Raw genomic sequence first — 26,534 nt, forward strand, 5'->3', positions numbered from 1 at the left:
TATATATATATGTATATTTTGAGAAACGCTCCAATCCAAAATGCATGGTTAACATTTCGTTCTGTGTAGCATGGAAAAATCGGAGAAACACTCCCATTCAGAATGCATTGGGTTACATTTCATTCTGTGGAGCACGGTTATTTTTATTTAGTTATTTATTTTCAGTTTTTGACGAGGTCTGCTTCAAAAATATTAACATAGGCCGATATAACTAGAGGGTGCACTGTATTATCTGCGCACACCCCTTCTGAAGTCTCTCTCTCTCTCTCTCTCTCTCTCTCCCTCTCTCTCTCTCTCTCTCTCTCTCTCTCTCTGCATAGGCGTCGTAGGCGATCGCCTAGGGAGACAAATGCGTTGGGGGCGTCACCATGGCGAGGTTGTTTCTTCTTCTTTCCAATTGATTCCAATATAAATGCATGTATGCATATTTTTATATAGCATACCTTTTTATATAAAATTCACAATGCCAAATGTTTAGAAATATTTTAGGAATCTAGTTTTTAGAAACCAATTTTTTGGTCATATTTTTGCATTTTATTTCCCCCAGATCGGGTTGATATGGGGTAATTTCCAAAAGTACAAACATTGATGATTTATTGACCGTTTCATTGCTTGTTGGGAATGGGAAGGATTTTGATTATCTGTCCTCAAATGCTTAAATACGTCTCTTCTCACAAGTAAACAGTTGTCTACTTCCAAAAAACAAAGATTACTAAAAAGAGAAAACACATCACTTTATGACATTCAAAAATACATAATTAAATAAAATGGTAACAGGACAAATAAATAGATGATAATAGAAGGGCAGCCTGTCAGATATCATTGATTAACATGCAACATCATGTTCATTCACATTTGCTCTGAATAATATTAATTTGGTGACCCATGAATAATTTCAATATCAGTCAGGCTGCTAGGTGTTAGGATCTGATCCCAATAAGGCTGCTAGTTGGTAAGATCTAATACCAGTGAAGCTGCTAGTTTGTAAGATCTGATACAAGTCGGGCTGCTAGTTGGTAACATCTGATAGGTGTTAAGAGAGAGACCAGAAAAGAGCAGAAGAGAGCAAGATTTTGAAACAACCTCAAAAAACGTTCTCTCCCTGCCTACGTTTCTCCATCGTTCAGCAGTGTTGTATTTCACAGACCTGCAAGATGAATTCAATTCCCCGAAAGAAACCAAGAGATGCCCAGATTGATTAGAAATTAGCTGGGGTGGCCTCTAACTTAAATAGTCTTATACAGGTGCAGGTGCAATGGGAACAGATATTCTCACAACACATTTCGCTCACTGCTGAATGGATGGTTATCGCATTCCTTACAAATTACACTCAAATAATGGCTCTAAAATATTTCAATAGGGCCTCCAAACAGGCTCCTCCCCTCTGAAGGAAAGACAGGGCCCTTCAATGTGGTTCATGAACTGGGTGGGCACATCCCCCATGGAGTGGAGCGCTTGGTTCGGTCCACAGTAGAAGTTTCCCTGCTGGAACTGACCACTGTGGCTCAGAGGGGGGAGATAGTGTGGGTAAGGAGAAGCAGGGTTTGGATAGGAAGACAGACTATGCATTCTGGTGGTGAACGTCGGTGCCAGAGACGTCACAGGGCCAAGAAACGGCGGCTCACCGGGCCAGAAAGAGGAGAGGATGGAGCCAGTGTCTGAGGGACAGGGTTAGGTTAGGTTAGGTTGGATCAGCCTTTCTACCTAACACACACACACACACACACACACACATTTAAATACCTGAAGGTGTGAGAGTGGTGATGCTGTTGGTGGACCGGAACATTCCTGACTTCCCCTCTTTCTGTCTCTGTCCTGAAAAATAATAAGTGATTTTTAAAAACAAGACCAGGAGTGCCTGCATGGTTTTGTTAACCAAGCACGTCTGTGTTCCACATCCTGCTGGACTGTTCTCCCACACACACACACACACAGAGAGAGAGAGAGAGAGAGAGAGAGAGAGAGAGAGAGAGAGAGAGAGAGAGAGAGAGAGAGAGAGAGAGAGAGAGAGAGAGAGAATTTGACAAAGCAAATTGAAGGCCTCAAAGAAAAACAACCCATAAAAAATCAGAAATAACCCCCCTCAACCTGAACCAAACTACAACACCACAACCAATACCAACAATTACCACCACAACAACCCCTCCTACCAACAAAACAAAGGGGCACATTATCATCCATACAGGCACCAACGACCTATGGGCCCAGCAGGAGACAGTGGAAGAGTGTGTGAGGAGAGTGGTACAGAAAGCTACCCACACCTTCCAGTAGTGTTCTCCAGGATCACCATCCCCACCATCCTGGCCCGGAGAGATTTTCACCCCGCCACCATCCACAGGGTGAACATCGATATCTACCGAGGATGTTCCCCCCTGCCCAACGTACAACTGGCCCACAACCCCGCACTGAACATCAGCAGCCTCCACGACCGCGTGCACCTCCGCAGAGACATGGTGGGTGTCTTTGCTAGAGCCCTCAAGCATGCAGCCCTAGGACGACGCCAGGATGGAGCCACCCCCAGCAAGAGGCGACTCACCCACACAAGCCCCCCCCTCCTCCCCAGCGAGCCTTGCAGCTACACCGGCAGCTGAGCTATGCCCAAGGCCCTACAGAGACCAGGCAGAAGGAACAATGCAGACCTAGGGGAGATCACACAGCTCCTCAGTCTGATATGCACCAAACTAATGGGACAGGTTGTTTAAATCGCTCACAGACAGACACACTGAAACAGAAACACACACACACACAAGCATACACACACACACACACACACACACACACACACACACACACACACACACACACACACACACACACACACACACACACACACACACACACACACACAGTGCAACTCAAAAGATTTCCTTGAGAATACAATTGATTTTGATTTTTTAAATCTTCAAGAGACCTGGTGTAGAACTGATACCGATATTCCCTGCACCCCAAATGACATAGAAATATTCGTTCCCTCAGTGAAAAACCCAGGGATAAAAAGAGGTAGAGATTCAGGAGGCATTATAATTTGGCACAAATCAGAAATATCAAAACATACAACAATAATAAATTGGGAAACAACATTTTGGATAAAAATATCAAAAAATATATCCGGCACAGACAGAGATTGATTTCAATGTACGGTATATATTCCCCCCATCGACTCTCCCAACTACAGCGAGGAAACATTCCCCAACCTCCACACCCAGATCTGCAGATTTCAGGCCCAGGGAATTGTGCCGTTCTGTGGGGACCTCAATACCCGCACAGGCTGCCGTCCAGACTCAAACCCTGATAACGGTAACGTCCATATATTTGGCCAAAAATTTCCCCAAAACACCACAAACCTTCCTCGCCTTCTGATCCCCAGACTAACAAGATTGGAAGAGAGCTGCTACAGCTGTGCCAAAGCATTGGTCTGTACATTGTTAACGGTAGGTTTAGAGGTGACTCCTTGGGAAGACCCACCTTCTGCTCACCTCTTGACATTAGCACAGTGGATTATTTGATAACAGATTTAGACCCTTTCTCTCTCAATTCATTCACAGTCAAACCACTAACCCCTCCGTCTGATCACAGCCAAATTACTGTGTTCATTAAAAGGACAGAAACTAACACCTCACAATCAAAGCCCAGTAATCTGATAAACATCCCCAGAAACTTCAGATGGGCCCCAAACAGTGAACAAGAGTTCAGAAAGCAATCGGGCATCCACAAATTCAGACACAATTAGACACCTTTCTGGACACCGCAAATGCTCACAGTAAAGAAGGCATAGACAATGCAGTTGGAAAAATTAACCAAATCTTTAGGAATATAGCTCATAAATCTCAATTGAAAAAAAACAGCCACAAACCCCAAAAACCAAAAGTGAACAATTGGTTTGATAGAGAATGTCAAGAAAAAAGAAAATAACTTAGAAAATTATCCTATCAGAAACACAGAGACCCAAGCAATACAGACGTTCGCCTTCTTTACTGTGACATGCTCAAACAATACAAACGTACACTCAAGATCAAAAAGGCTCAATATACACTCAAACAACTGACAATAATTGAGGAGTCCATAAACACACACAAATTCTGAGAAAATTAAAAAAGAAAAAAAAACCTAACCCAACAAACCAGTTATACAAGATGGAGATATTTTGATCAATCACTTCAAAAACCTATACAGCAACATACCTATCTGATTCAGAGCAAACTCAAATTACAGAAAACTTAAACAAATTAGAATTGCGGTGTAGGGGGTAAAGCATATGACATAATAAAATCAATGTTCACAAACAACATGTGCAGCATCAAGATTGGACACAAGCAAACAGATTTTATTTCTCAGGAGGGGAGAATGAGACAAGGCTGCTGTCTATCACCTGCCCTGTTCAACATTTACATAAATGAAATGGCCTCCATTCTGGAAAAGTCCACAGTGCCTGGTAACACTCTCCACAACACCTAGATCAAATTCCTGCTTTACGCAGATGATTTAATCCTGTTAAGTCCCACAAAAGAAGGACTTCAACAGACCTACTAGACCGTTACTGTCAGACCTGATGTTAACAAAGTACAGACTGAGCCCTCACAGCCTGGCCATAGAAACAGGCCGACATAAGAAATCGTGGCTGCACAAAGAGGCTGCACATGGCTGCACTGCTGGCTGTGCCAGCAGTGTGAAGAAGCTGCTGTAGAGACCGAGCAGCACTGCCTCCTATACTGCCCCAAATTAAAAAATGTCGGAGAAATTTATTTGAGCAAATTCGGCCAAAAACACCCACATTTTATATACTCCCATTTAGACCAACTACAAATATTAATGGGAGAGAGAAAAGAGAGCTCCGTCCTCGCAGGACAGTTTATTTCAGCTTGTCACAACATGAGAAAATGACATTCTACATCAGCCCTCACTGTTTTATTTTGTTTTATTTTTATTATTCGTAACCTGTGTTTTATGTAGCTTTTCATTACATTAATTTAATTTAATTTTTTTTACTATTATTTTTATATAGACATCTGTATGTCATGTCATATTGTTACAGGTTGGTTGGATGATATGTAGTATGTAGTAGGTACTAACGTCGGGGCAGGCGTGGTCCATCCACAGTGATCTTGATGGCTCCCTGCAGGGTGGCAATCTGAGGGGGGCGGGTCAGCACATTGATGGACAGACTGAAACTCTTTCCTGGAAGGATCAAAAACACACATACACGTTTATGAACCCACGTACACACACACACACACACACACACACACACACACACACACACACACACACACACACACACACACACACACACACACACACACACACACACACACACACATAACCTAAGATCCAATAAGATAAGAGAGGTGGGGCGTCATTTATCCAAGAAGATAAATTTAGGTCTCACAACAGGACAAAAAGATAATTATTTCTCTCATAGTGAAACTTATTAGCTATGTTAATACCAAAAAGTCCAAAGATGGAACAAGCATAAAGAATTAGGTTAGCTTCTCTCTGGCTACCTCTGTACCTGCAGGTTATTAGCTGTGGTGGCTTCTCTCTGTCTACCTCTGGACCTACAGGTCCTTAGCTTTGGCGGGTTCTCTCTGTCTACCTCTCCCGCTGCGTCCTATGAAGCGCAGGTCATTGAAGTGGGCGTGGCCTTGCTTCATGGTAGCGGTGGCATTGCGAAGCTCAGCGCTGCTGTTGTCCTCGTTGCCGGCCATCAGGGTGACCACCACCCCGTCCACCACATCATCACCCAGGGCCACCACCTGGAGGAGGGACACATTTTAGTGTGATACCATAGCCTAACCTTGAGATTCACCATGAGTGCAATCTTTAATAGAGATCACATGATATGACATTATTTGGGCTTTGATGAGTCACCAGTGATGTTTTGCATTTACAATTAGGGGATTTTGCTGACGCTTTTATCTAAAGCGACTTACAACCATTCATTCACACAGCGACGGCAGAGTCGACCCCTAAAGGTGACACCCAGCTCGTCAGGAGCAGTCAGGGTGAGGCTTCTTGCTCAGGGACACCTCCACACTCCGCTAGTAGGAGCCAGGGCTGGAACTAACAGCCCTCCGGTTAACAGTCAACCCGCTCTACCTCCTGAGCTACTGCCCCCCGTTTTATGTGCAGTTTCTGTTTAAAAGATAAACCCAGCGGGCTGGCAGAGGGTACTGACGGTGAAGGCTCTTGGCAGCGTCTTATTGCACCTCCAGTGCTGAGGCAGGCAGCTGCACAGGATGTTGGGGCTGTCGGTTTGGACAAGGCCATGGGGGGGTGCTGTGGGGCGCTGGGGGACGGGCTGAGGGGCCGGACGGTGCAGGACCCTGACGTAATCCCGGCCTTCCGGTGGTGGGTCCTGATCCCGGCGCCTTGACCCTGACTCTGGAGATGGGGGGGGGGGGGGGGGGGGGGGGGGGGAGAGAAGGTGTAGAGCATTTTTAGATACAATTATTATTGTATCATTATTATTATAAATTATTATTTTCACAAGATGTTTTGTCACTACAACACACTTTTGCATTTTGATTGAACAATAATATCAATGCATAGGTTCACATCATCTTAAAACATAAATATCAATGTATAGACTCAGACTGGATGCATAGGGTTGGGTTCATCTTAAAGGGCCGGCGGGTTTCCGGGTAAAACAACTCTATCTCCCAGCATGCCTCGCTGTAGTAACTGAGTGAAACGTCATCAGCACGCGTCAGAGGGAGCTAAACAAACGTTATTAGTTGTGTTTTTCTGTGTTCCACTAGTTGTGTTTTTGTAGGTTGTTTCCACTCGACGCCTTCAGGTGAGCCTTCCTCATTTGAATGTTCCCTCTCTGCTCCACTTCTCTGTCGTCCTGCTGTCTTTATGGCTCTGCCGCCGCATTGTTTGAATCCGAACGACTGACTGACTGACTCCCCATACCCATGTAATTACTTATTGAACAGTAGTGTAAACATTCTGTGTAGATTGTATTTCAGTATTGTTTGGGATTAACCAACATGGCTTTCATTTGCCCATACTCTATGTTCTCTTCCTATATATTGGGTATCTTAACTGCTGCCCTGCCTGCTTCCCCTCAGTGTTGACTCTGTCCTCTGCTTTGAATACCACAGCTGAGCTTCAGCCATGCATCAAAGATAGGCCGTTTGAGTCCTGTCTAACATCCACTCTAAGTGCTCTTTAAACTGATGACAACAAGCAGCTTTTGGATTCTGTTGTCATGCAAATATGCTACCGTTATTTCATTTGTTGTGATTTTTGTCCCTAGGCCGGAGTGGCTATGAGTAGTCCCATGGCTAGCTTCGCCCCTTCAAGTTTTAAAGACCGCCCCCTTTGCAGAACCAGCTTCATCGCAGAGATCCAGAGCATGATGTAAGACACACACACACACGCTACACACACTATATGCCATACATGAGGTTGATATGTACAGGAGATTGTCCAAACTTGAAGTCTGACCCATTCAACAGCTATACCGTGATGCAAATTATGATATTGGTGGAGGAATAAAACGTTTCACAATCTTACTATATAAGGAATTAATTTATTAATATATGGAATTAATTGAAAATAAAATTGACAAAGAATAGCTGCCCAGTAACAATGAAGGAGAGAGAGTGAGAGAGAGACACCAAGAAAGACAAACAGAGACTCAGATACTCACCCCAGTAGTGAGTTGGAGTGCTGCTATCAAACAGGCTGTTTGAGGCCATGCTGACAAGATGGACTGAAAGGAAAATGGGAAAATCCACATTTGAGCAATGCAAATTGTAAACACTGTTTGACTGTACCAAACGCCACTCACTTGAAATAAATTGAAACTGTTTTTTTAGGGTTTGACAGTGAAATCAAATAAAAGCATTTTAAGAATAAATATAATAGCCAGGGTTGGCGAATAAATTATTTGAAGCAGCTAAAGTTATTGTTATTTTCCATGGTATAAACTATAGTAGTATGAAACTTTTGGTCTTGACACACAGAAATTACTCTTCTATAACAATTATTTGAGGAAGTAGCCTCATCCATGAATTTAACCATAACAAGGGAACAATGAAATATATAGGGAACTTTTTCAAAGCCATCTCCTTGTCCAATACAAAGATGCCCATCCTGATCATCAAATAAGATCTGGATTCCCAGGTTCTCTCCCAGATCAGTGTGTGTGTCTGTGTGGTCTGGGGGACTCACCGTGGCTGCAGTAGTGGTGTGGTGAGGCTGTGGCGGAGTCTTGACCGGTCGCGCTGGTGGTCAGAATGAATCAAACCCAACTAAACCCCAAAAAACGCAACACTGTCCTCCAACACAGACCTGTAAACCCAGCCCCCAAAGACCACAGGCCCAACCCAGGCCCAACCCACTCCAGCACACCGGTCCAGAGGGTGTGGGTGGTTAGGAACTGAAAGGGTGAGGGGAGAGAAGGAATAAGGGAAGGAACAGGAGAGGGAAGAGGGCAGGATGTGGGCTGAGGTTTCTCTTTCTGCCATCATGGAAGTGGCTTCTCTCCATGCAAATTGTGGCTTGACCAATTTTTTTGCCTGTTTTAGAAAGAGATTTTGTCGTGTGTGTGTGTGTGTGTGTGTGTGTGTGTAAGGGATGGACGGAGAGGGGGTAGACATGGTAAGAGGTGAGACCATTGACAAATGACTTGAATGTTGGTTTCTTTGCATGCACCGTCATCCTGCCTTCTTTATTGTGTATATTGTTTAACTGTAAAGGAAAAGCATTTTTGAAAAGCGTTATTTTGAAGATGTCACATCTTAAAAATATAATTACAATTACATTTGGTAATTTTACTAGTTTTCAGACCTTTGTACAGAGAAAAGTTTCCCATAAAAGGTGTGTGTGTGTGTGTGTGTGTGTTAGGTTTGCACTGGGAGATGCTCGAAGGCCACTCTACGATACAGCTGCTCTGGTGGAGGACATTGTACACACACAGCTCATCACGATGGTAACACACACACGCACACTTTCCTAATAAACCAGAATCATTGAAGACCCTTAGTGCTTGGTGCATGAGCCAGAAATGGCGTCATGACCGCAGGAGGTATAATTATGGACTCATTCAGATCTTTTGAAGCGGATATTGCATTAGCTTTCCTCTTTTTAGCCGAGCTAAAGTTCCATAAACCGTACACGCATAAACCAAGAAATATTGTTTTATTCTGGTACAAATAACACCACAGAAAACGTTCTATTGTGTGAACTCTGCTGCTCCTGTACCCATGTGACTCTTATGCTGCCTCAGCCTGCCCCAACTGGGCGAGCTATAGCTAGCCACGTTAGCTTCATAAACGCTGGGCCCTTTTCTCCTTGGCAGTCCAGTGGAGCCAAATTAGAAATGGGCTATATTGCTTGCATGCTAATTGAAAGGATTTGATTGGCTGGCCAGTTGCAGCAGGCATCCGAGGGGGCAGTACTTCGGGGCTCCAGAGTGATCTCAGCAGAAGACATCTTGTTCCTGATGAGGAGAGACAAGGTAACATGCTGACCTTTTGTTACCTGTTCTCTGCGGCTGAAACAGGACGACCAGGTTGTGTTGTAAACACGCATCTCCTGCTCTTCTTCTCGGTCTGCTCTTTTACTCTGCTCCTTTCTCCTCTTTGTTTATCCCTCCCTCTTCTATCTTTAATCAGCGGAAGCTGTCTAGGTTACTGAAGTATCTTCAGTTCAGGGATTATAAATCAAAACTCCTCAAGTCTTTGGAGGAAGAAGAGGTACCACAAGAAACTGGTAAACTATCCACAAAATCCTTCAAGTCCAGTCAATCATGAGCACATTGTCCAACTGCCTTAGATTATCCAAGAAAAGACTGTGATGATAAGTAGCCGTACGCACAAAGATCCCACATTTGCATACATTAATTGTATAAAATATGTTTTGGCGGTTTGTATATTTCACATTTTCCCCTAAAATGGTCCCTCAGACAAGTCGGGAGGGGGGATTCTAGCGTCCAATCAACGGAGGCAGCGATTGGCTCAGGACTTCCTGATGTGGATGGATCAGACCGGGGAGCTCCTGTCATTGGCTGAGAGACAGGAAGTAGTAGACCCTGTGAAACTGGAAAGGATGGAGGTCAGTTCTGGAGCCTCTAAGGTTATAAGTGTCTTTATTTATATTAGTGTCCTAAACCTCTGGTTGTAATTAAACCCATAGCAAAAATGTGGGAACCCCAGTCGATAATGTAACAAATTTCTGAGCGCGTAATTGAATAACATTTTGGCTATAATGTAACATTTTGGTTCAACTATTACGTAATGAAGCAAGCATAATAATTTCCTCCTTTCGTTATGAAGCAAGCACAATAATTTTCTATTTATAAGCCATTTTCACACATTTTTGCCGCATTTATATATCAGGAGATTCAACCCTGAGGGTGATTCACACTTGATGCTTTATATGCGGACATCGATGTCATTAAGACATTGGTAGAATGAACGGGGGGGTTTATGGGGGTGGGCTTGCAAGGGGCGGGATACGACGTAGGGTCTAAGTTCGTAAGAGGTGGGATAAGTGTGGCCGCTGTCACTGTAGTTTGTCTTGATTTTGACCATGGAAAAAATGTATGCAGAACTGACGGATAGATGAGCAACGTTTGCTACAGTCCATTGGGTAGGCTGGTAGGCTGATGCTGATCAATCCAGCACACATCTAGGTGGACACACCCACCTGTGATGTCATAAGGGGCAGATTTCCAAAACAGCTTGTAACGGCTAATCACACCACACCTGGTGGCAAGTCATGGGACCTTTAACAGACCTGCAAACTCCTCAGAGGAAAAAGGTGACAGTGTCACGGGGGGATTTTTTTTTTAGTGTAATATACAAATGACACTACTCTAAGCGTGACTTAACAAAACTCTTTACCAAAAATCAATGTCAAAACATCCTTAAGGCTTATAAAAAATATTTTATTTACAACTGTCGTCATTTTTTTTTTTGTCTCTTATTATTGGAGAGACAAAAAATAATTATTATTCTGTGAAGTTGATGAATTGTCACTTTTAGGTTTTCTACCCAGTTACCAAAAAAATAAACATTTGGAATAGTATGCGCTGTGGCAAGCACATGGTTTGCATGTGTTACTTCGAAGGCAAAAAAAATCTAAAATACAAGAAAACACAAAAACCTACATTCGAAAAACCTACAAAACCTACAACCAGCGGGGTATGGCCCCTGACTCTCTGAGGAGGTAGGTACCTCAAGGTACCACCTCCATGCCAGGGCGCCCTGAATTTATGTTTATTAACAGCTCCTCCACCGGGGTCAAGACAATTTGAGGGCCAGATCCAGTCTGCCGACTGTCGGCCTATTCACGATTTGCTTAAAAAAATGGCTAATTTAAATTTATACCAATACGATGGTGGCAAAAGCTTACCAGTTGTTATGTTTTTTTATACTTCATTTCTATACTTGATCCGCTGACCGCTTGGAAGCCATCGGAGTACATATTTTTTTAGAAGAAAGGGGTTATGTTGTAGGATCTTTAAGAATGCTTAACTGGGATATTTATATATTCATGGCTCAAATATTAAGGATCATGCTTTTGAGGTGTAACTAACGCATTTACGCGGTCAGCGATCCGCTGCCAGGCTTTGGTTCTCCGGGTTGCAGAGGCTTTAGCGTTCCCTTTTCTTGTGATAATGTCCTTCTTCTCGTCATAGCTCTCCAGGAGAACCTGAAGTTCCATTTCATTGAAATAAGCGGCCCATTTCGCCATTTCGAACAGGGTTTCCATGATCCATACATCACGTCTTTTTAGGTTTGGCGGTGACGCGCACAACCCTGTGTTAACCAACCCCGAGTTGATTGAACTAATGCAGAACCGCTGCTGTGGAACCGAAAACTCTGAGTTAGTCGGCACAGGGTAAATCAACCTAGAGTTCAGCGTTAACTCAGTGTTTGTTAAACCTCCGTTCGTGGAACACCCCTCTGGACGAGGGTTTCGCAAGCTCTCTTGCGTTGTTTGGCACGCATGAGCGGTAGGCAACCGTCTCATCCAATGGCGAGCTCAGTTGGCGCTGTGTGCTTCAAGATTCCGATTGGCCCAGAGAAATGTCAATTATAAGAAAGATTCTGAAGCAAGTGCTGAGATTCCGATTGGCCCAGAGAAATGTCAATTATAAGAACGATCCAATAATTTTTCGCAATTCTGGCCCCCCCCCCCCCCCCCCACGTGAATGACCAAATTGACCAAGAAAACGGCGATTGTCGCCGAAAAGCGACAAGTTTGCAGCTCTGCTTTAAGATGATCGCGATGAGTTCTGCCCGTTCTGCCTACATTTTCTCTTTTTTAAATGTTGCTAAAATGATGTATTATATCCGCTGGGTCCACAAAATCTGAAGCATCGATCAATGAAAGATCAATGCAAGAAACGACGAAGAAGAAAGGCGTCGCGAACGTTTGCATTACCGGAGAAAGAGAGCGTATTATTGCTTAATTTCACATATAACTAACACTTGGACAAATGTAGGTGATTTCTGTGTTTAACTCAGAAAACAGGGAATGGGAGGACAGGAACTTCTACTCCTCATTCACATAAGTTCATTTACATTTCCTACGGAGGAAATACTACCTCAGGGGTAGTATTATTCAGGAGATTTACATGGTACAAATGTCAGGATATGTTGTTCACACATACGGCCCATCAGGAGAATAGCAGGAGAATATCAGGACTTACACGCATGTCTGAAAGGAGCTAGTGTGTGAGTATTTGATTACATTATAAAATGAGTACATTTATGGGTAACAGGGGAAATTGTTCAATGGAAAGTGTAGTATACTATGCATGCAAATCAATTATTCAATAGCTTTTACTGTTATTCAGGGCTGAAAAGTGAATTGAAATTTTAAAATGCATGGCAACTACTTTTGGTTAGTTGAAAATAATAACAATCATTGAGATTAAACATCTCTTCAAGTGTCCTGGCCAAGACAGGCATCGGTAGCCTACATTGCATACACACAAAACACAATAAAAATAAAACAGTCCGCAGGGGGGAGGAGGAAATCGTAAAGACATTTCGGGAGGCTCAAGGAGGCGGGTAATATTATATCTGAGCAACAAAGTGTAGTCTTGCGGTGAACTCTATAGGCATAATTCACCATATTGTGTTATTGACGTTTTCTTTCTGTGTTATAGGGACGCTGTCTCTTTACGAGGTCACGTGACTTGTGTGTTGATATGCCGGTCGGTGCAATGTTTGAATTTAACGGTTTTTATATGACAAAATGAACGACCTGCCGTTGCTTGTTGACGTGAGAAATTTCTCTTTTTGCTTCTTTTATCGAAATTTCTACAGTCTACAGACAACTTCTCACCTGGGAGTTTGTCGACGGTGACGCTGTTAAAACAGACGGAAGGGCGAGGGGGGGATATCAATATCGCAAGACATTGCGGGATGCGGGATCAATCTTGCCAGTTCTTTCAACTCGCACGTGTCTGCATGTGTATGCGCAGTCCTGCGCTGCCTTTGTCTTGAAAAGTCTGTTTCTGCGCTAGGGATGGGCATTCGATTAAGTTGTCGTAGTCGATCGACGGGAGAATTAATGATCAATTAATCGTTAATATTTTACATTAAAAAAAATATATATATTATATTAAAAATGAAATGAAAATACAAATGCAGCGTGTTTTCCTCATTGGGATCTTTATTATTAGATGAACAACTCAGTTAAACCAGATCCGTTCAATAGTTATGCGCTACTCTGCGCTAAGCAACGGAGCATGCAGCTCGAAGCAGGTGTTCATAAACATAACAAAAAATAAACACAACCCTAGTTTCTTCCCAAAATAATAACAATAATATCAAAAAAACAATCATGTTATAACTTAACCAACCAATCTACGGATTTTTGTTCAGAAAGATGAGCATGTTGACATGCTCTGGGGTCAGACGCTACCGCAGCCTAGTGACCGTAAGTCCAGCCGCCAAAAACACCCGCTCTGACGCCTCGTTTCCACATACGTACATTCTCGTATGAGAGCCAACCATCTCCGACCGAAAGTCCATTCATTCCTATGTGATTCTCCGTAATGTCAGTTTTTCCTCTGAGACTCCTCCCCTCCGTAAAATTTCTGTCCGGTATGTCGGTAATATACGTTCAAAAAATGTAACTTTCGCCGTTGTTTTACGGAGATACTGTATGAAAGTTTTTATGTTTTTCACAAAACATGTAAGTACCTGGCAGGCCAAACTCCTCGCCGATCTCTTTCCAAGCCTGGTTGGTTTTGTTTTTATCTCTGTATATTTCGATCCTCATGTTCCAAAGTACCGGTCTCCTAAAAACGGCCATTATCATACGCTCCCCCATCTTTTGTCCGTAAATAAATTCATGTCTGTACGTAAAACACTAGCGACTCCTTCCGTAAATTTACGGAAGCACGGATACGAAAAACATACGTATGTGGAAACGAGGCGTGAGGGGACCGATGTTGCCGTGATGCACAAATACCTCCGTGCTAACTTGGCAAGGCGGGGGAACAACCTTCCACAATCCAGGGGCTCAGAAAGTTCTTTATTTCTGCTTCGATGCTAACCTCGCCTTGAGTGGCAGGGCTAGAGTGCTCCCCAAGAAGTCATCTTTTAAATCATAATGGTCCCACACCAGACTTTGCCATGGCCTCGTCCGCTTCATTTCAACGCCGTGTTCCAATATCCATACTATCCGTACTTACTAGTCTAAGTTTGAGTACGTAGGGCGTTCCGATTCAGATCGGGCGAAAATAAGTGTACTGAAAACGGTCAAATCGCGAAGTGTGTGGCGATGTACATTTTTCGTACTCAACGGCAGCCATCTTAGCTATGTAGCGGAAGAGGGCGGAGCCAGGCTGAGCCAAAGTCGGCGCATTTTCCACATAGCCTGCATTATAGTCATTTTTTAGTTTTTATAGCTGCTAGGCGTAAAGAGTTCACCGTTCAAAGCGGGATGTTTATTGCGGGGGAGGAGCCGCAAATTAAAATATTGCCCCAGTGTGGTAAAATGTTTAATTGCCCATCCCTAGTCTGCGCACGTGTGTTCTTGCGCGTGTGGGTATGCGGTGTATATGTGCGTGCGTTCGCGCGTGCTGTGTGAGCTGCAGGGCACTTGGCATGCATGGGTGTGCGTGCGTGTATGCGGTGTACTGCGCTGCCTTTGTCATGAAACGTCTGCGTCAGCGCGCGTGTGTTTGTGCGTGTGTGTATGTGTGCGTTCGTGCTGTGTGAGCTGCAGGCTGCTTGGCACATGCCAGAGCTATAGAGAGAGAGAGTTGTGACACGCTATGATCTCGCCGACAGGGTGGTCACGTGGTTGTCACGTGGTTCATGTAAGCCTCAATAGTTCCAAACACGCCGCGCTTTCAATGTTATTCTATGGGACGACAGCAGAGATTTCAATATTAAATGGTAAATATGAATGAAAAAATCACATACAAGTATTTGTCTGACTGTTATTGCATTATTGCATATTTGTAAATGTCAGTTTTACATTTAGAGCGGTAGGGGGGCAACTGAAAGCTATCTACAAGTACTATTACTTAGATACGTTTTTAAGTTTTGGAGGGAAAGCTTCACGTTCGTGTTAGCATACTGGCCTAACCTTAACTTTTACCTTACATCTGTGTTGAAATCAAAGTATTCAAGATGTTCTACCATGATCATTTAAAGATATAAGCCACACAAAGTATCAAATATATTAAAGAATAACAACTCATTACGCTTGGATGAATGAAATTGTATTTTTTTTTATTAAACAATTAGTGTGACAAGAACAAGTGATTGCGATTGTGTGAACAGATTCAACAATGGACACAGCAGGGAACACTATATATTTAGGGCAAACCAACTGTGATCTTCAATGGTGTCATGGTTCATTGGTTACAACTAACATTTTATAGATCAATGGTCATACCATGGTTGGCTGTGCAGCATTTGGATGCTCCAATCGGTCCGAGAAGGGTTATCACGGCTTCCCCAAGGACCAAGAGCGCAGGGAGAAATGGATGGCAATGGTCAGCCGTCAAAACTTATTGACAGTCAGCAACAGTCAAAAACGATGTAACGTAATGTTCAGATCACTTGCTAGCATTTCAAAGGGCATAATAATTCTAAGTGTAGAGAATTATGACTTTCCAATGATATTTGAAGTGCAATGGAAACTGATATTAAAGCCTACCTACAGGTACACTTTGAAAATGACCAATTCAAAGCCACAAAAGTAGATAGGATGTTGAAGTTGAGGCCCGATGCAGGCCCAACAGTTTTCATCCATCGCCCTAAACCGAAGAGGAGGAAACTCCCTTCTGTGAGGGTGCCTCCGGAACCAAGTGCAACGGACCACACATATTGCGCCAAATTAAACTTCGGTATGATCCATGCAGCTAGCAATATTCCCCATTTCATGTAATTCAAGGATAGACTACACTCCTAATGAGATTACATAATTCATATTTGTACATTCAGTTTAAAAAACAACCAGAAGGCAGGGATTCTCTGAGGATTTGCACACAATGTAGATAATCTACACATTTCTACCCAATTAACAATTGCCGGTAGATCCATTTATAAATTGTATTGGTTTCTGATTGTGGCAGATGATTTAATTCACATGACAGAAATGTTTTGCTTTAATTCATTTTCTTACATTCGATGCAAATGCAAAGGCAAAATACATATAACAGCAACATTACCTTGTAATTGTTACAGAGATTGAGGGAGAAATTTAGGTGGATTTCAAGAGCGTTGAAAAGGACATCACAGGAGACAGAGAGAGCAATCAAGAGGCCACATTGCCAGGGGCAGGTGATTCAGGGGCAGGTGATCCAGTGGCAGGTGATCCAGTGGCGGGTGATCCAGGGATTTGTGTGCCGAGGGCCAGTCAGTCAGGGGTCAACAGTGAAGGAATAACTTTTGCCAGGGCCAGCTGCTCCAGGGACCAGACTGCCAGGGACTGATGGGGCGACTGTGGAGGACCTAATAAGGCAACTAGAAAAGGAAAAATTAATGAGAAGGAGAGCAGAGAGGGCTATTGCAAAACAAAAAAGAATCAATTTGGCACTAAGAAAGAGAATCAATTTGGCACTAAGAAAGAGAAACAATTCAGTCAACAAGAAGTTAAAACGAAAAAGCCATACAGGTTAAATTGACCGCCCATCATAATCAGCACTGTTGAATCGGCGGCATCTGTAGGGCTTCATGTGCTGAAGCCCTTATATCCCTTTCCAGGATATAATTAAACAAACACTGTTATTTCTACTAGCTATCGCATCATAAAACCCGTCCTTAAATCAACCTAAATTATCCTAGTAATCCAACATAAATAACTAACTAAATAAAAGTTAGATTCACTAGTACTGAACTTTGTAATTGTTGGTGTAGATACCATCACATGGTGCAGTCGAGCTAACAAACTAGCAGGCAATCGGTCGTCTACCAAGATAAAAATATATATAATTACGCTGTGCATATACAAATAAATATCAATATATGCATCATAAAGGTCCTGATACAATATAGACAGTTGACAATTCAAAAGAGGTAGCTATTTAATCAATTTACCCCTGGAGATACCTTCACAGATGGTGAAGTTGAGCTAACAAACTAGCAAGCAATCGGTCGTCTACCAAGATAAATATATATATAATTACGCTGTGCATTTACAAATAAAGATCAGTATATGGATCATAAAGGGCCTCTGATACAATATAGACAGTTGACAATTCAAAAGAGGTAGCTATTTAATCAATTTACCTCAGAAGTTACTCGGCGGCCAGCAATGGAAATGAACGGTCTCCTACGCCGTAAAATGGTTGTTTGGAACTATTCGAGGCTCCATACCCCAGAAGTAGGCGCTACAACGGAGTCCAATGGAAGTGTCGCAACTCTCTCTCTCTATAGCTCTGGCACATGCGCACTGACCAACTTGAGTAACTTGTCCGACAGGCCTGCTTTTATATAGTTGTAAGGTTGGAACAGCATGCCCAGTGGGAGTGGAGGGCTGGATGGAAGGTAGTGGGAGTGTAGCCCTCAGTGTAGTGATGTTCACCCCCGGCCTGTAGTTGGGCCCTCAGCACTCTCCAGGTTAGAGCTGCAAAATTCTGTGATAACTTTCTGTCAAACTAGTGTACGCATGTACCTCCGGATCCGCACTTAGTGTGTGTGTGTGTGGGTGTGGGTGTGTGGGTGTGTCTCTGTCTGTCCAGCGCCTGGAGCGTCAGACCCGGACCATGGACCAATCCCAGTATTCTGAGTTCTGTGAGAGCCGACAGCTCAGCTTCGGTAGGACCCTGGACCAGGAGGCAAGATACTCAGCCAATGTTCAGGCATTGTGAGTGAATTTTGAATTCGCTTTGCTTTGTCTCTCTCTGTGTGTGTGTGTGTGTGTGTGTGTGTGTGTGTGTGTGTGTGTGTGTGTGTGTGTGTGTGTGTGTGTGTGTGTGTGTGTTGGACGCACATCTCAAGCTAAGAAAGCCTCAAAGTTCCGGGACTGGCTGGATTGCAGTAACCTGGAAGTCAAACCCAACAGCATCGCAATGGAGATACTATCTTACCTAGCCTATGAAACGGTTGCCCAGGTAACCTCAGCCAAGTGTTAAATCCATCCATACATATCAAAAATGGGCAACACTGTTTTAAGCAAACTTTCCATAAGCCATAGGAACTAGGGCCCGACCGATTCATCGGCCTGCCGATTTAATCTGCCGATTATAGCCTTTTTGAAAATAATCAACATCTGACTAAAAGACGCCGATTACAACCGATTTTTTATTTATTTATTTATTTTTTGAAATGTTATTGCGCTTAGTATCCTGCAGATTGCGCTCCTACTCGCCTTGCTAACTAACAACTTAAGCTGGAGTAAAAGAGGATATTGAATTTTACCGTACAACATGAAAGCACGCTCGCTCAGGCAGCTGCGCGCTCACCTCACCAATGTACACGAGACGCGTTGTTTGAGCATGTTGTGCCTGTTTTTCTTTAGGTCCCAGGGCATGTTAATTTGTTATACTGTAGACTCTAACGGTGAGACCATACTGCTCAGCACGCACGTGTTAGTCACTGCTCACGATCGCAGCACATTGGGAGTTAGTTATTTATTTTACATTTTACATTACACTCATTTTTTACTGTAAATGTATTCTAAAACACTCAAAGGTTCTGCATTCAATTCACATATTCGTCAAAAGTGTTTAATGTATATTTAAGGTATCAAAAACTATGTTTTGTATGCTTTTTTTTGTTTTGTTTTTAATCTGCCGATTAAATCGTAGTCGTAATTTTTCTCTGAAAATAATCGGCATCGGCATCGGCACTCAAAAATCAATATCGGTCGGGCCCTAATAGGAACTTAGACATACAACTAGTAATCTTAGTGTGTGTGTTCGTTCCAGATTGTGGATCTGTCTCTGTTGGTTAAACAGGAAATGGAGTCGAAGAACGATCCAGTCAGTCATGTGATCTCTTCGAGCTACATCCACTACAACACACATCCAGAGGTACAGCTGACCCTCAGTGGAAACACCTCCCCCTGGTTAGACATCTCTCTCTACAACCTTACACTGTCCATGTCTCAGGTGAAGAGGGACCCGGAATCTCCTGACGCCACGCCCCCCTCCACACCCGGCTCCTCCCACTCTAAGCCCCTCCTTCAAGGCAACGGCAGCCTTGACGGTCGAGCCAGACTCCGCAAGCGCAAGAAGGTAAGCTGCATAGGGCATCTCTACAATACCTTTTAAAACCATCAGGTGACTGGGTGTGAGTGGTGATAAGTTACACATGCATTTTCAGCAAAGGTCTTTACCTAGGTATTCACAGCCCTTTTGTGTCCCACGCTGATGTGATGCAGCCGGGATGCCAGCAGCACATCAGAAGGTGTGTTGGTCCTGATAGGCGTGTTGTGTTTCAGAACTGCCCTGCGGCCATAGAGCAGCCCAGCGGAGCCATCCAGCCCGGTCACATACGAGAAGCCATTAGAAGATACAACTACAGGCCCACGGTACGTACACAAAAGCATATCAGTTCCTGTTCCATCTCTAGCAGATTTACCGGCTGCACTTCATTTAAATTGCTGCTAAACTGGCTCAAAGTATGGAGGACCACAAGTGTCACGGAAATAGTAATAAAGAAATAGACTCAATTATAAAGTAATTCATTATTTGATCTTTTAATGGGCAATAAAAGAGGAATTAAAAAAATAAAAATACAAATTAAATATTAATCCATCAATGAGTAGCTCAAATTAAAAAGGGATTTACAAAAACAACATAAAACAGTCAATAAGTACATCATTTAAAAATACATTAATGAATTCATAAATAAATGATGCAATTAAAAAATCGATTTGAAAATGCAGTTTAAAAAGAGAAATAAATAACTGGATTCACAAATTGAATTAAGAATACAGATTTTAATCAGGCATTTAAATGGGCGATTTCCTTGGCATTTGCATTTCCATTTCCCCGCTGCTTTTCCTTCTTTTCCTATTAGCTATTCGATTAGCTTAGTCATTTAGCTTCTCCTATTAGCCTCTCCATTTAGCTTTTCCGTGACACTTTGGTCCTTGCGCTGATAAGACGCACGGACATAATAAAGGATGGACCACGGACTGGAAAATGGCCGCCCATTCATTCCTATGCAAACTGCTCAGTGGCGCATGGTAACATCGGGTAACATACAGGAGCTATTTGCTTCCGCGGTATGTGGCCAGGACACGTGACCTAGTCCGTGACGTACCGGATGCAGAGATCTTCTTCTTCTAGTTTAGTGGCGGATAATAGTTTTTCCCCATATACCGCGATCTACTGGACTACTACACAGGAGTTTGTGACAAGGACGTTGACAAGGACAAGGACGTTGGCAAATCATACTTTAAATCATACAAATAAATTCAAAGAAAAAACCAAACTAACGAAACAAAATAAACAAAATAAAACAAACTAACAAAAGAAATGAATAAATAAAAATAAAAAATATATATACTTAAGGTTAAATTCTTCTAATTAGGTTAGTATCTTTTAGCTAATTTATCAGCAATTTCATTGCCATATATTCCATGGTGGGCTGGAATCCAACAGAACTGAATAACTAAACCAAGGCTTATAATATTTAAAAGAAGATGCTTTACCTCTATCACCAAATCTTCACGTATTGAATTATTTGTTATAAAACTTAGTATCTACAACCCATCTAAGAGCGGTTATTATTGTGGCCATCTCGATTGAGTATACTGATAAAGTCACCCACTCTATATCCATATCCTTTTTCAAATTCTGGAATATATATGCCAATACCACATTGTCCTTTGGGATCTTTAGAACCATCTGTAAATATTTTCAGATATCCATAGAATGAAGTATTTAAATAACTTGAGCAGGCATTAGCAAAACTTTGCTTGGTGAGATGCTCGCTTTTTCGAAATGGAATAAGATGCAGCTGGGTAGGCGCTGAGAGGTGATGCATGAGGCATGATGGTGGCACGGCAGACAAGTAGAGGAGCATGATGGACTGGGATCTGATGAGGAAACAAAAAAAGATGATCTAACTTAAGATAAAATATACTCTGAAGTTTCAATTTTCTGCAAACAGAAGAGAAGGGGTTTAATTAAGGCTTTGTATCATTAATAAGATAGACTGTGAATAACAAACGAAAAAATATAAAAGGCCTGGCTTAGTTTAAAGCCCACTCACCACGTCAAGGTGCAGGCCAAGAGTGGGAACATAGAACAAAGACTCACATCACAAACTCAGACAGTCACAACATGTAAAAAACATAAATACATGAAACATGCATATAAATACGAGACCAAAGACTCACATCACAAACTCAGACAGTCACAACATGTAAAAAACATATGAATACATGAAACATGTATATACAAGACCATAGACTCACATCACAAACTCAGACAGTCAAAACATGTATATGAATACGAGACACAATAGAACAAAGACTCACATCACAAACTCAGACAGTCACAACATGTAAAAAACATAAATACATGAAACATGCATATAAATACGAGACCAAAGACTCACATCACAAACTCACAGTCACAACATGTAAAAAATATATGAATACATGAAACATGTATATACAAGACCATAGACTCACATCACAAACTCAGACAGTCAAAACATGTATATGAATACGAGACACAATAGAACAAAGACTCACATCACAAACTCAGACAGTAACAACATGTAAAAAACATAAATACATGAAACATGCATATAAATACGAGACCAAAGACTCACATCACAAACTCAGACAGTCACAACATGTAAAAAACATATGAATACATGAAACATGTATATACAAGAGTAAAAGGACAAATCTCAGACTTTGGAAGTTAATGGAGTTAATGGAAGTAAATTCGGAATTTAATTTAATTCGGAAGTTAATGGAGCCGTGCACTTCAAAATAGGTCCATAGCAAGGAGCCGTTTGTTTCAGTACGGCTCCTTTCAGCTGCCCACCCAACATCAACTGCTAATAAAACGCTTGAGGCGCTTTGAAAAGAAAAAACTTAAATTTTTTTAGAACAGATAGAAAGGTAGAAAGGTAGAAAGATAATTATGAGCCTTTGATTGATATCCAGACATTTTTTGCGGAGACACAATCCTGTTCCCCACTTGTATTGGAGTGGACGGCGATATCTACTTCTGGGCCACATGAAATGACGGACCCCCGTCCACTCCCAGCTAAAACAGCTGCAATACCAGGCTTGGCCTCTGAGCACGGGTGGATTGCGGAAGTATATGCCTATCCTGGGGGCCTGGTAAGACGAGGTAAAGCAATGCAAATTAGCCATGTAACAAGCTCTCTGATTGGCTATCACCTGGCATGTCATATGCAGACGTATGGCATGGATGTGGGAAGGAGAAGGTGGGTTTTTTTAAGCACTAGATGGAACTAAATGGAAGAAACACGGATTAACACAATAAATGCCATAATTAATTCGGCTGACTATGTCAACAGTAATGTTCCAGTTGACTATGACTATGCTCTAATGAGGTTGCTTCAGCTAAGGGAAAACTTGAAAGCATCCAGCTGCCATTTAGAGGACGCTGTTCGGGCCAAGTTTGATGAGGTGGAGCATTTAATTCGCCAAATTGGTAACATCTCAGAGATTCAGCCCTGTCTTGACATACAAAGAAACCAGTTACAGCTGCAGATCTCCTTCGGAATCCCGCGCAGGGAGATAGCAAGACGTTTTGGTGTGTCTTTGAAAACTCTCCATCGCAGGATTGCACTGCGGTTAAGCCAGCCGACCCATCGAGATCTGCAGTCAAGCCAGCCGACCCAGTTTTTTGCTGTACCTGTTTATACTAGCCATTACGGTAATAGCGTCTCAGAACTAGATTAAAATAAAAGCATTCGTCGGGTACATACATGGACAGGGTACATACAAAAAGACAGTCAATAAAAGCAAATACTATCAAAGGAAGTGTACGGCCGTTGTGATATTTACTTTCAAAATAAAAGCCCACCAAACGTTCCAATATGAGACATATTATATATGATTTTGGATTCGATTTAAAAGAAAATGCCCTGTTATTCCAGACTCGTTCCATGTCAGGGTCATAGTTCACAACCCCATAGTGATACCCAAGAAGTTTCAGGATATTCTGATGTGTAGTTTCAAATTAAAAGCCCACTAGATATTGAAATATGAGACTTATTACATATTTTTTTGGTTTCAATTTAAAAGGAAACTCCCTGCTATTCCAGACTCATTCCACCTCAGGGTCATAGTTCACAACCCCATAGTGATACCCAAGAAGTTTCAGGATATTCTGTCTGGCTTGAACGCAGTGCAATGGCTTGACCGCAGTGCAATCCTGCGATGGAGAGTTTTCAAAGACACACCAAAACGTCTTGCTATCTCCCTGCGCGGGATTCCGAAGGAGATCTGCAGCTGTAACTGGTCTCTTTTGCCGCTTTTCCACCGCACATGTAGCTCGACTCGACTCGACACGGTAGCAGCACGGGTCGTTTTCCACCGCAAATAGTACCTCCTGGACGTGGGCGGGGTCGGCAGCGCGAAAGGGCCGTGACGTATTTTTGTACGTGACGCAAACAACACCTACACAACCCACACATGAGCCGTGTTCGAAATCATTCCCTATACACTCGTTCCCTATTCCCTATATAGTGTACATGATATAGTGCACTATATAGGGAATAGGGAACGAGAAATCGGACACTACGCTGAACATTTCTAAACGTCATTTGCGTCAGTAAATGCGCCTGGTATTTGTGTGACGTGATGCGCCGACATCATCTAAACAAACCGGGCTGGAGGTTGTATTGATGTTGAATGTTACATTTCCTTGTTCAAGTTTTTTTTAATTAATTTTGAATGTTAAATATTCTATGTTAAATCCCAAATAAATTGTTGACATTTCTTAACACAAGCCGGAGACTCCATCATTAAATGTATTCGTTTTCGCGGTTATTCAGCTTCTTCTTCTCCCCTGGAAAAATACAACCGCATTGCATTGTGGTATACGGGAGTAACATGTAGGGAACATCGTATGTACCCTATTTTAAGTCCACTATATAGTGCCCTATATAGTGAACCACTGAGAATTCGAACACCCTACAAAATGGCGTGCACCCTATTTAGTGCACTACATCCATGATAGGGAACTATTTCGAACACAGCTCGGACAGAACCCACATAACAACAATGGAGGACATCGATAACATTACTATTATTAGCTGGCATGTTGAAGAAGTTGAAGAAGTGGAATATGTTGGCTGCGGCGCTGCTATGGCTGTTAGCAGCATGGTTGCCATGTCGCTCTCGTGACTTCGACACACTCTCTGACCAATCAGTGGCCGGCCGTCTGCCGACGTCACCTTTTAGCATCGGCTCAGCCGCTTGGAACCAAGAGCGAGGCGGTACTAGAAAAAGCAGCCACTTCAGGTACCAGGTACCAAGTTTTCGCGGTGGAAACGCAAAAAATGCGAGTCGAGTCGTGTCGAGCTGGTACCATGCAGTGGAAAAGCGGCATTTGTATGTCAAGACAGGGCTCAATCTCTGAAATGTTACCAATTTGGCGAATTAAATGCTCCACCTCATCAAACTTGGCCCGAACAGCGTCCTCTAAATGGCAGCTGGATGCTTCCAAGTTTTCCCTTAGCTGAAGCAACCTCGTTAGAGCATAGTCAACTGGAACATTACTGTCGACAGTCAGCCAAATTAATTATGGCATTTATTGTATTATTCCGTGTTTCTTCCATTTAGTTCCATCTAGTGCTTAAAAAAACCCACCTTCTCCTTCCCACATCCATGTCATACGTCTGCATATGACATGCCAGGTGATAGCCAATCAGAGAGCTTGTTACATGGGTAATTTGCATTGCTTTACCTCGTCTTACCAGCGCAAGGACCAAAGTGTCACGGAAAAGCTAAATGGAGAAGCTAAATGACTAAGCTAATCGAATAGCGAAAAGGAAAAGCAGCGGGGAAATGGAAATGCAAATGCCAAGGAAATCGCCCATTTAAATGCCTGATTAAAATCTGTGTTCTTAATTCAATTTGTGAATCCAGTTATTTATTTCTCTTTTTAAACTGCATTTTCAAATCGATTTTTTAATTGCATCATTTATTTATGAATTCATTAATGTATTTGACTGTTTTATGTTTTTTGTAAATCCCTTTTTAATTTGAGCTACTTATTGATGGATTCATATTTAATTTGTAAATATTTTTTTTTAATTCCTTTAATTGCCCATTAAAAGATCAAATAATGAATTACTTTATTATTGAGTCTATTTCTTTTACTATTTCCGTGACAATTGTGGTCCTCCATATCGAAGTTGCTGGAGGTAGGATTTGAGAGTTGTAAAAACAGCGTGTAAGAACAAAATAAAATGTAAGACATTTTTACAAACATTGTGGTAATGTTCACACCCACTAACACGCACACATGAATGATAACGCATTTCCAACCCAAATGTTTTGTGCTGAAGGCTCCATTAGGCACAAAACACTGCCAGGGGATTGAATGGGGCGGAGCAGTCTTAGCGTGACAAGGCACTTCCAGCAGCAAAACCTTTTTACTTTTCATCTAGGTTGTGTATTTAATAAATTTTCATGTTGGTCATCTGTTGGATAAACAAAACCGACCCACTGTGTACTAAATCTAAATGTATTTTAATTTCCCAGAATGCCTATCGCCGCAGTGGGATGATGTTCCTCGCCTGCTGAGGATTCCTACTATTTAAACAGCTTCTGCTTACATTCTTTGTACATTAAAATAACATTTTAATTATTATTGGTCCAGCCATTGATTAAAATGCTACTTCATATTAAAGGCCCACTATGCAACTTTTTTAGCTAAAATTACATTAAGTATGCAGGTTGAGAGTTATGCTGATGGTTCTGCATCCATTTCTTGGTCGATTGGTGGGTGTGTCATTTACCCATGTCGCCTCTCCAGTGAAAAAGCGCATATGCAACTTGCTCTGTTCGGACCGACACAATCCGGATGTGACGCAGCGGAAGTATCCTCGAAAATGTAGTCAGATTGTAGTTTCGCAAATGCTTTACGGCAC

At 42.3% G+C, this 26,534-nt stretch overlaps 2 protein-coding genes across 7 annotated transcripts; one reads left to right on the plus strand and one right to left on the minus strand.

Annotated features, from left to right (window-relative positions):
• Positions 1-362: 362 nt before the first annotated feature.
• On the minus strand, positions 363-6,919 carry runx2a (RUNX family transcription factor 2a). The gene is made up of 6 exons (XM_030378798.1): positions 6,916-6,919; positions 6,176-6,381; positions 5,594-5,753; positions 5,071-5,175; positions 1,744-1,815; positions 363-1,658 (listed from the first exon to the last, which is right to left on the minus strand). Exons 1-6 carry the CDS (start codon positions 6,917-6,919, stop codon positions 1,354-1,356), a joined length of 852 nt encoding a protein of 283 aa, XP_030234658.1. The 3' UTR covers positions 363-1,353.
• On the plus strand, positions 6,656-26,254 carry supt3h (SPT3 homolog, SAGA and STAGA complex component). Of its 6 annotated transcripts, none has more exons than XM_030379588.1 (12): positions 6,656-6,796; positions 7,262-7,365; positions 8,857-8,941; positions 9,383-9,469; positions 9,627-9,723; positions 9,917-10,065; positions 18,173-18,248; positions 18,432-18,544; positions 19,343-19,465; positions 19,544-19,669; positions 19,876-19,965; positions 26,146-26,254. In XM_030379588.1, exons 2-12 carry the CDS (start codon positions 7,274-7,276, stop codon positions 26,185-26,187), a joined length of 1,080 nt encoding a protein of 359 aa, XP_030235448.1. In that variant the 5' UTR covers positions 6,656-6,796; positions 7,262-7,273; the 3' UTR covers positions 26,188-26,254. The 6 variants fall into 6 exon arrangements, with proteins under 6 accessions (XP_030235448.1, XP_030235449.1, XP_030235451.1 ...); XM_030379589.1 differs by having other exon boundaries at positions 19,361-19,465; XM_030379591.1 differs by having other exon boundaries at positions 19,391-19,465.
• The last annotated feature ends 280 nt before the right edge of the window (positions 26,255-26,534 follow it).

The sequence above is a fragment of the Gadus morhua genome, chromosome 15, assembly GCF_902167405.1.
Source record: "Gadus morhua chromosome 15, gadMor3.0, whole genome shotgun sequence".
Classification (NCBI taxonomy): domain Eukaryota; kingdom Metazoa; phylum Chordata; class Actinopteri; order Gadiformes; family Gadidae; genus Gadus; species Gadus morhua.

What these genes read in the sequence shown, in the direction of transcription:
- supt3h (XM_030379586.1), top strand. Translation starts at nt 7,274, where the DNA reads ATGAGTAGTCCCATGGCTAGCTTCGCCCCTTCAAGTTTTAAAGACCGC. An exon ending in TCCTGATGAGGAGAGACAAG is followed by an intron (nt 9,470 to 9,626) that starts GTAACATGCTGA and finishes ATCTTTAATCAG; the next exon opens with CGGAAGCTGTCTAGGTTACT. An exon ending in ACTACAACACACATCCAGAG is followed by an intron (nt 19,466 to 19,543) that starts GTACAGCTGACC and finishes TCCATGTCTCAG; the next exon opens with GTGAAGAGGGACCCGGAATC.
- runx2a (XM_030378798.1), bottom strand. An exon ending in CGCTGCCAAGAGCCTTCACC is followed by an intron (nt 5,754 to 6,175) that starts GTCAGTACCCTC and finishes TCCCTCCTCCAG; the next exon opens with GTGGTGGCCCTGGGTGATGA. An exon ending in TGGACCACGCCTGCCCCGAC is followed by an intron (nt 1,816 to 5,070) that starts GTTAGTACCTAC and finishes ATTATTTTTCAG; the next exon opens with GACAGAGACAGAAAGAGGGG.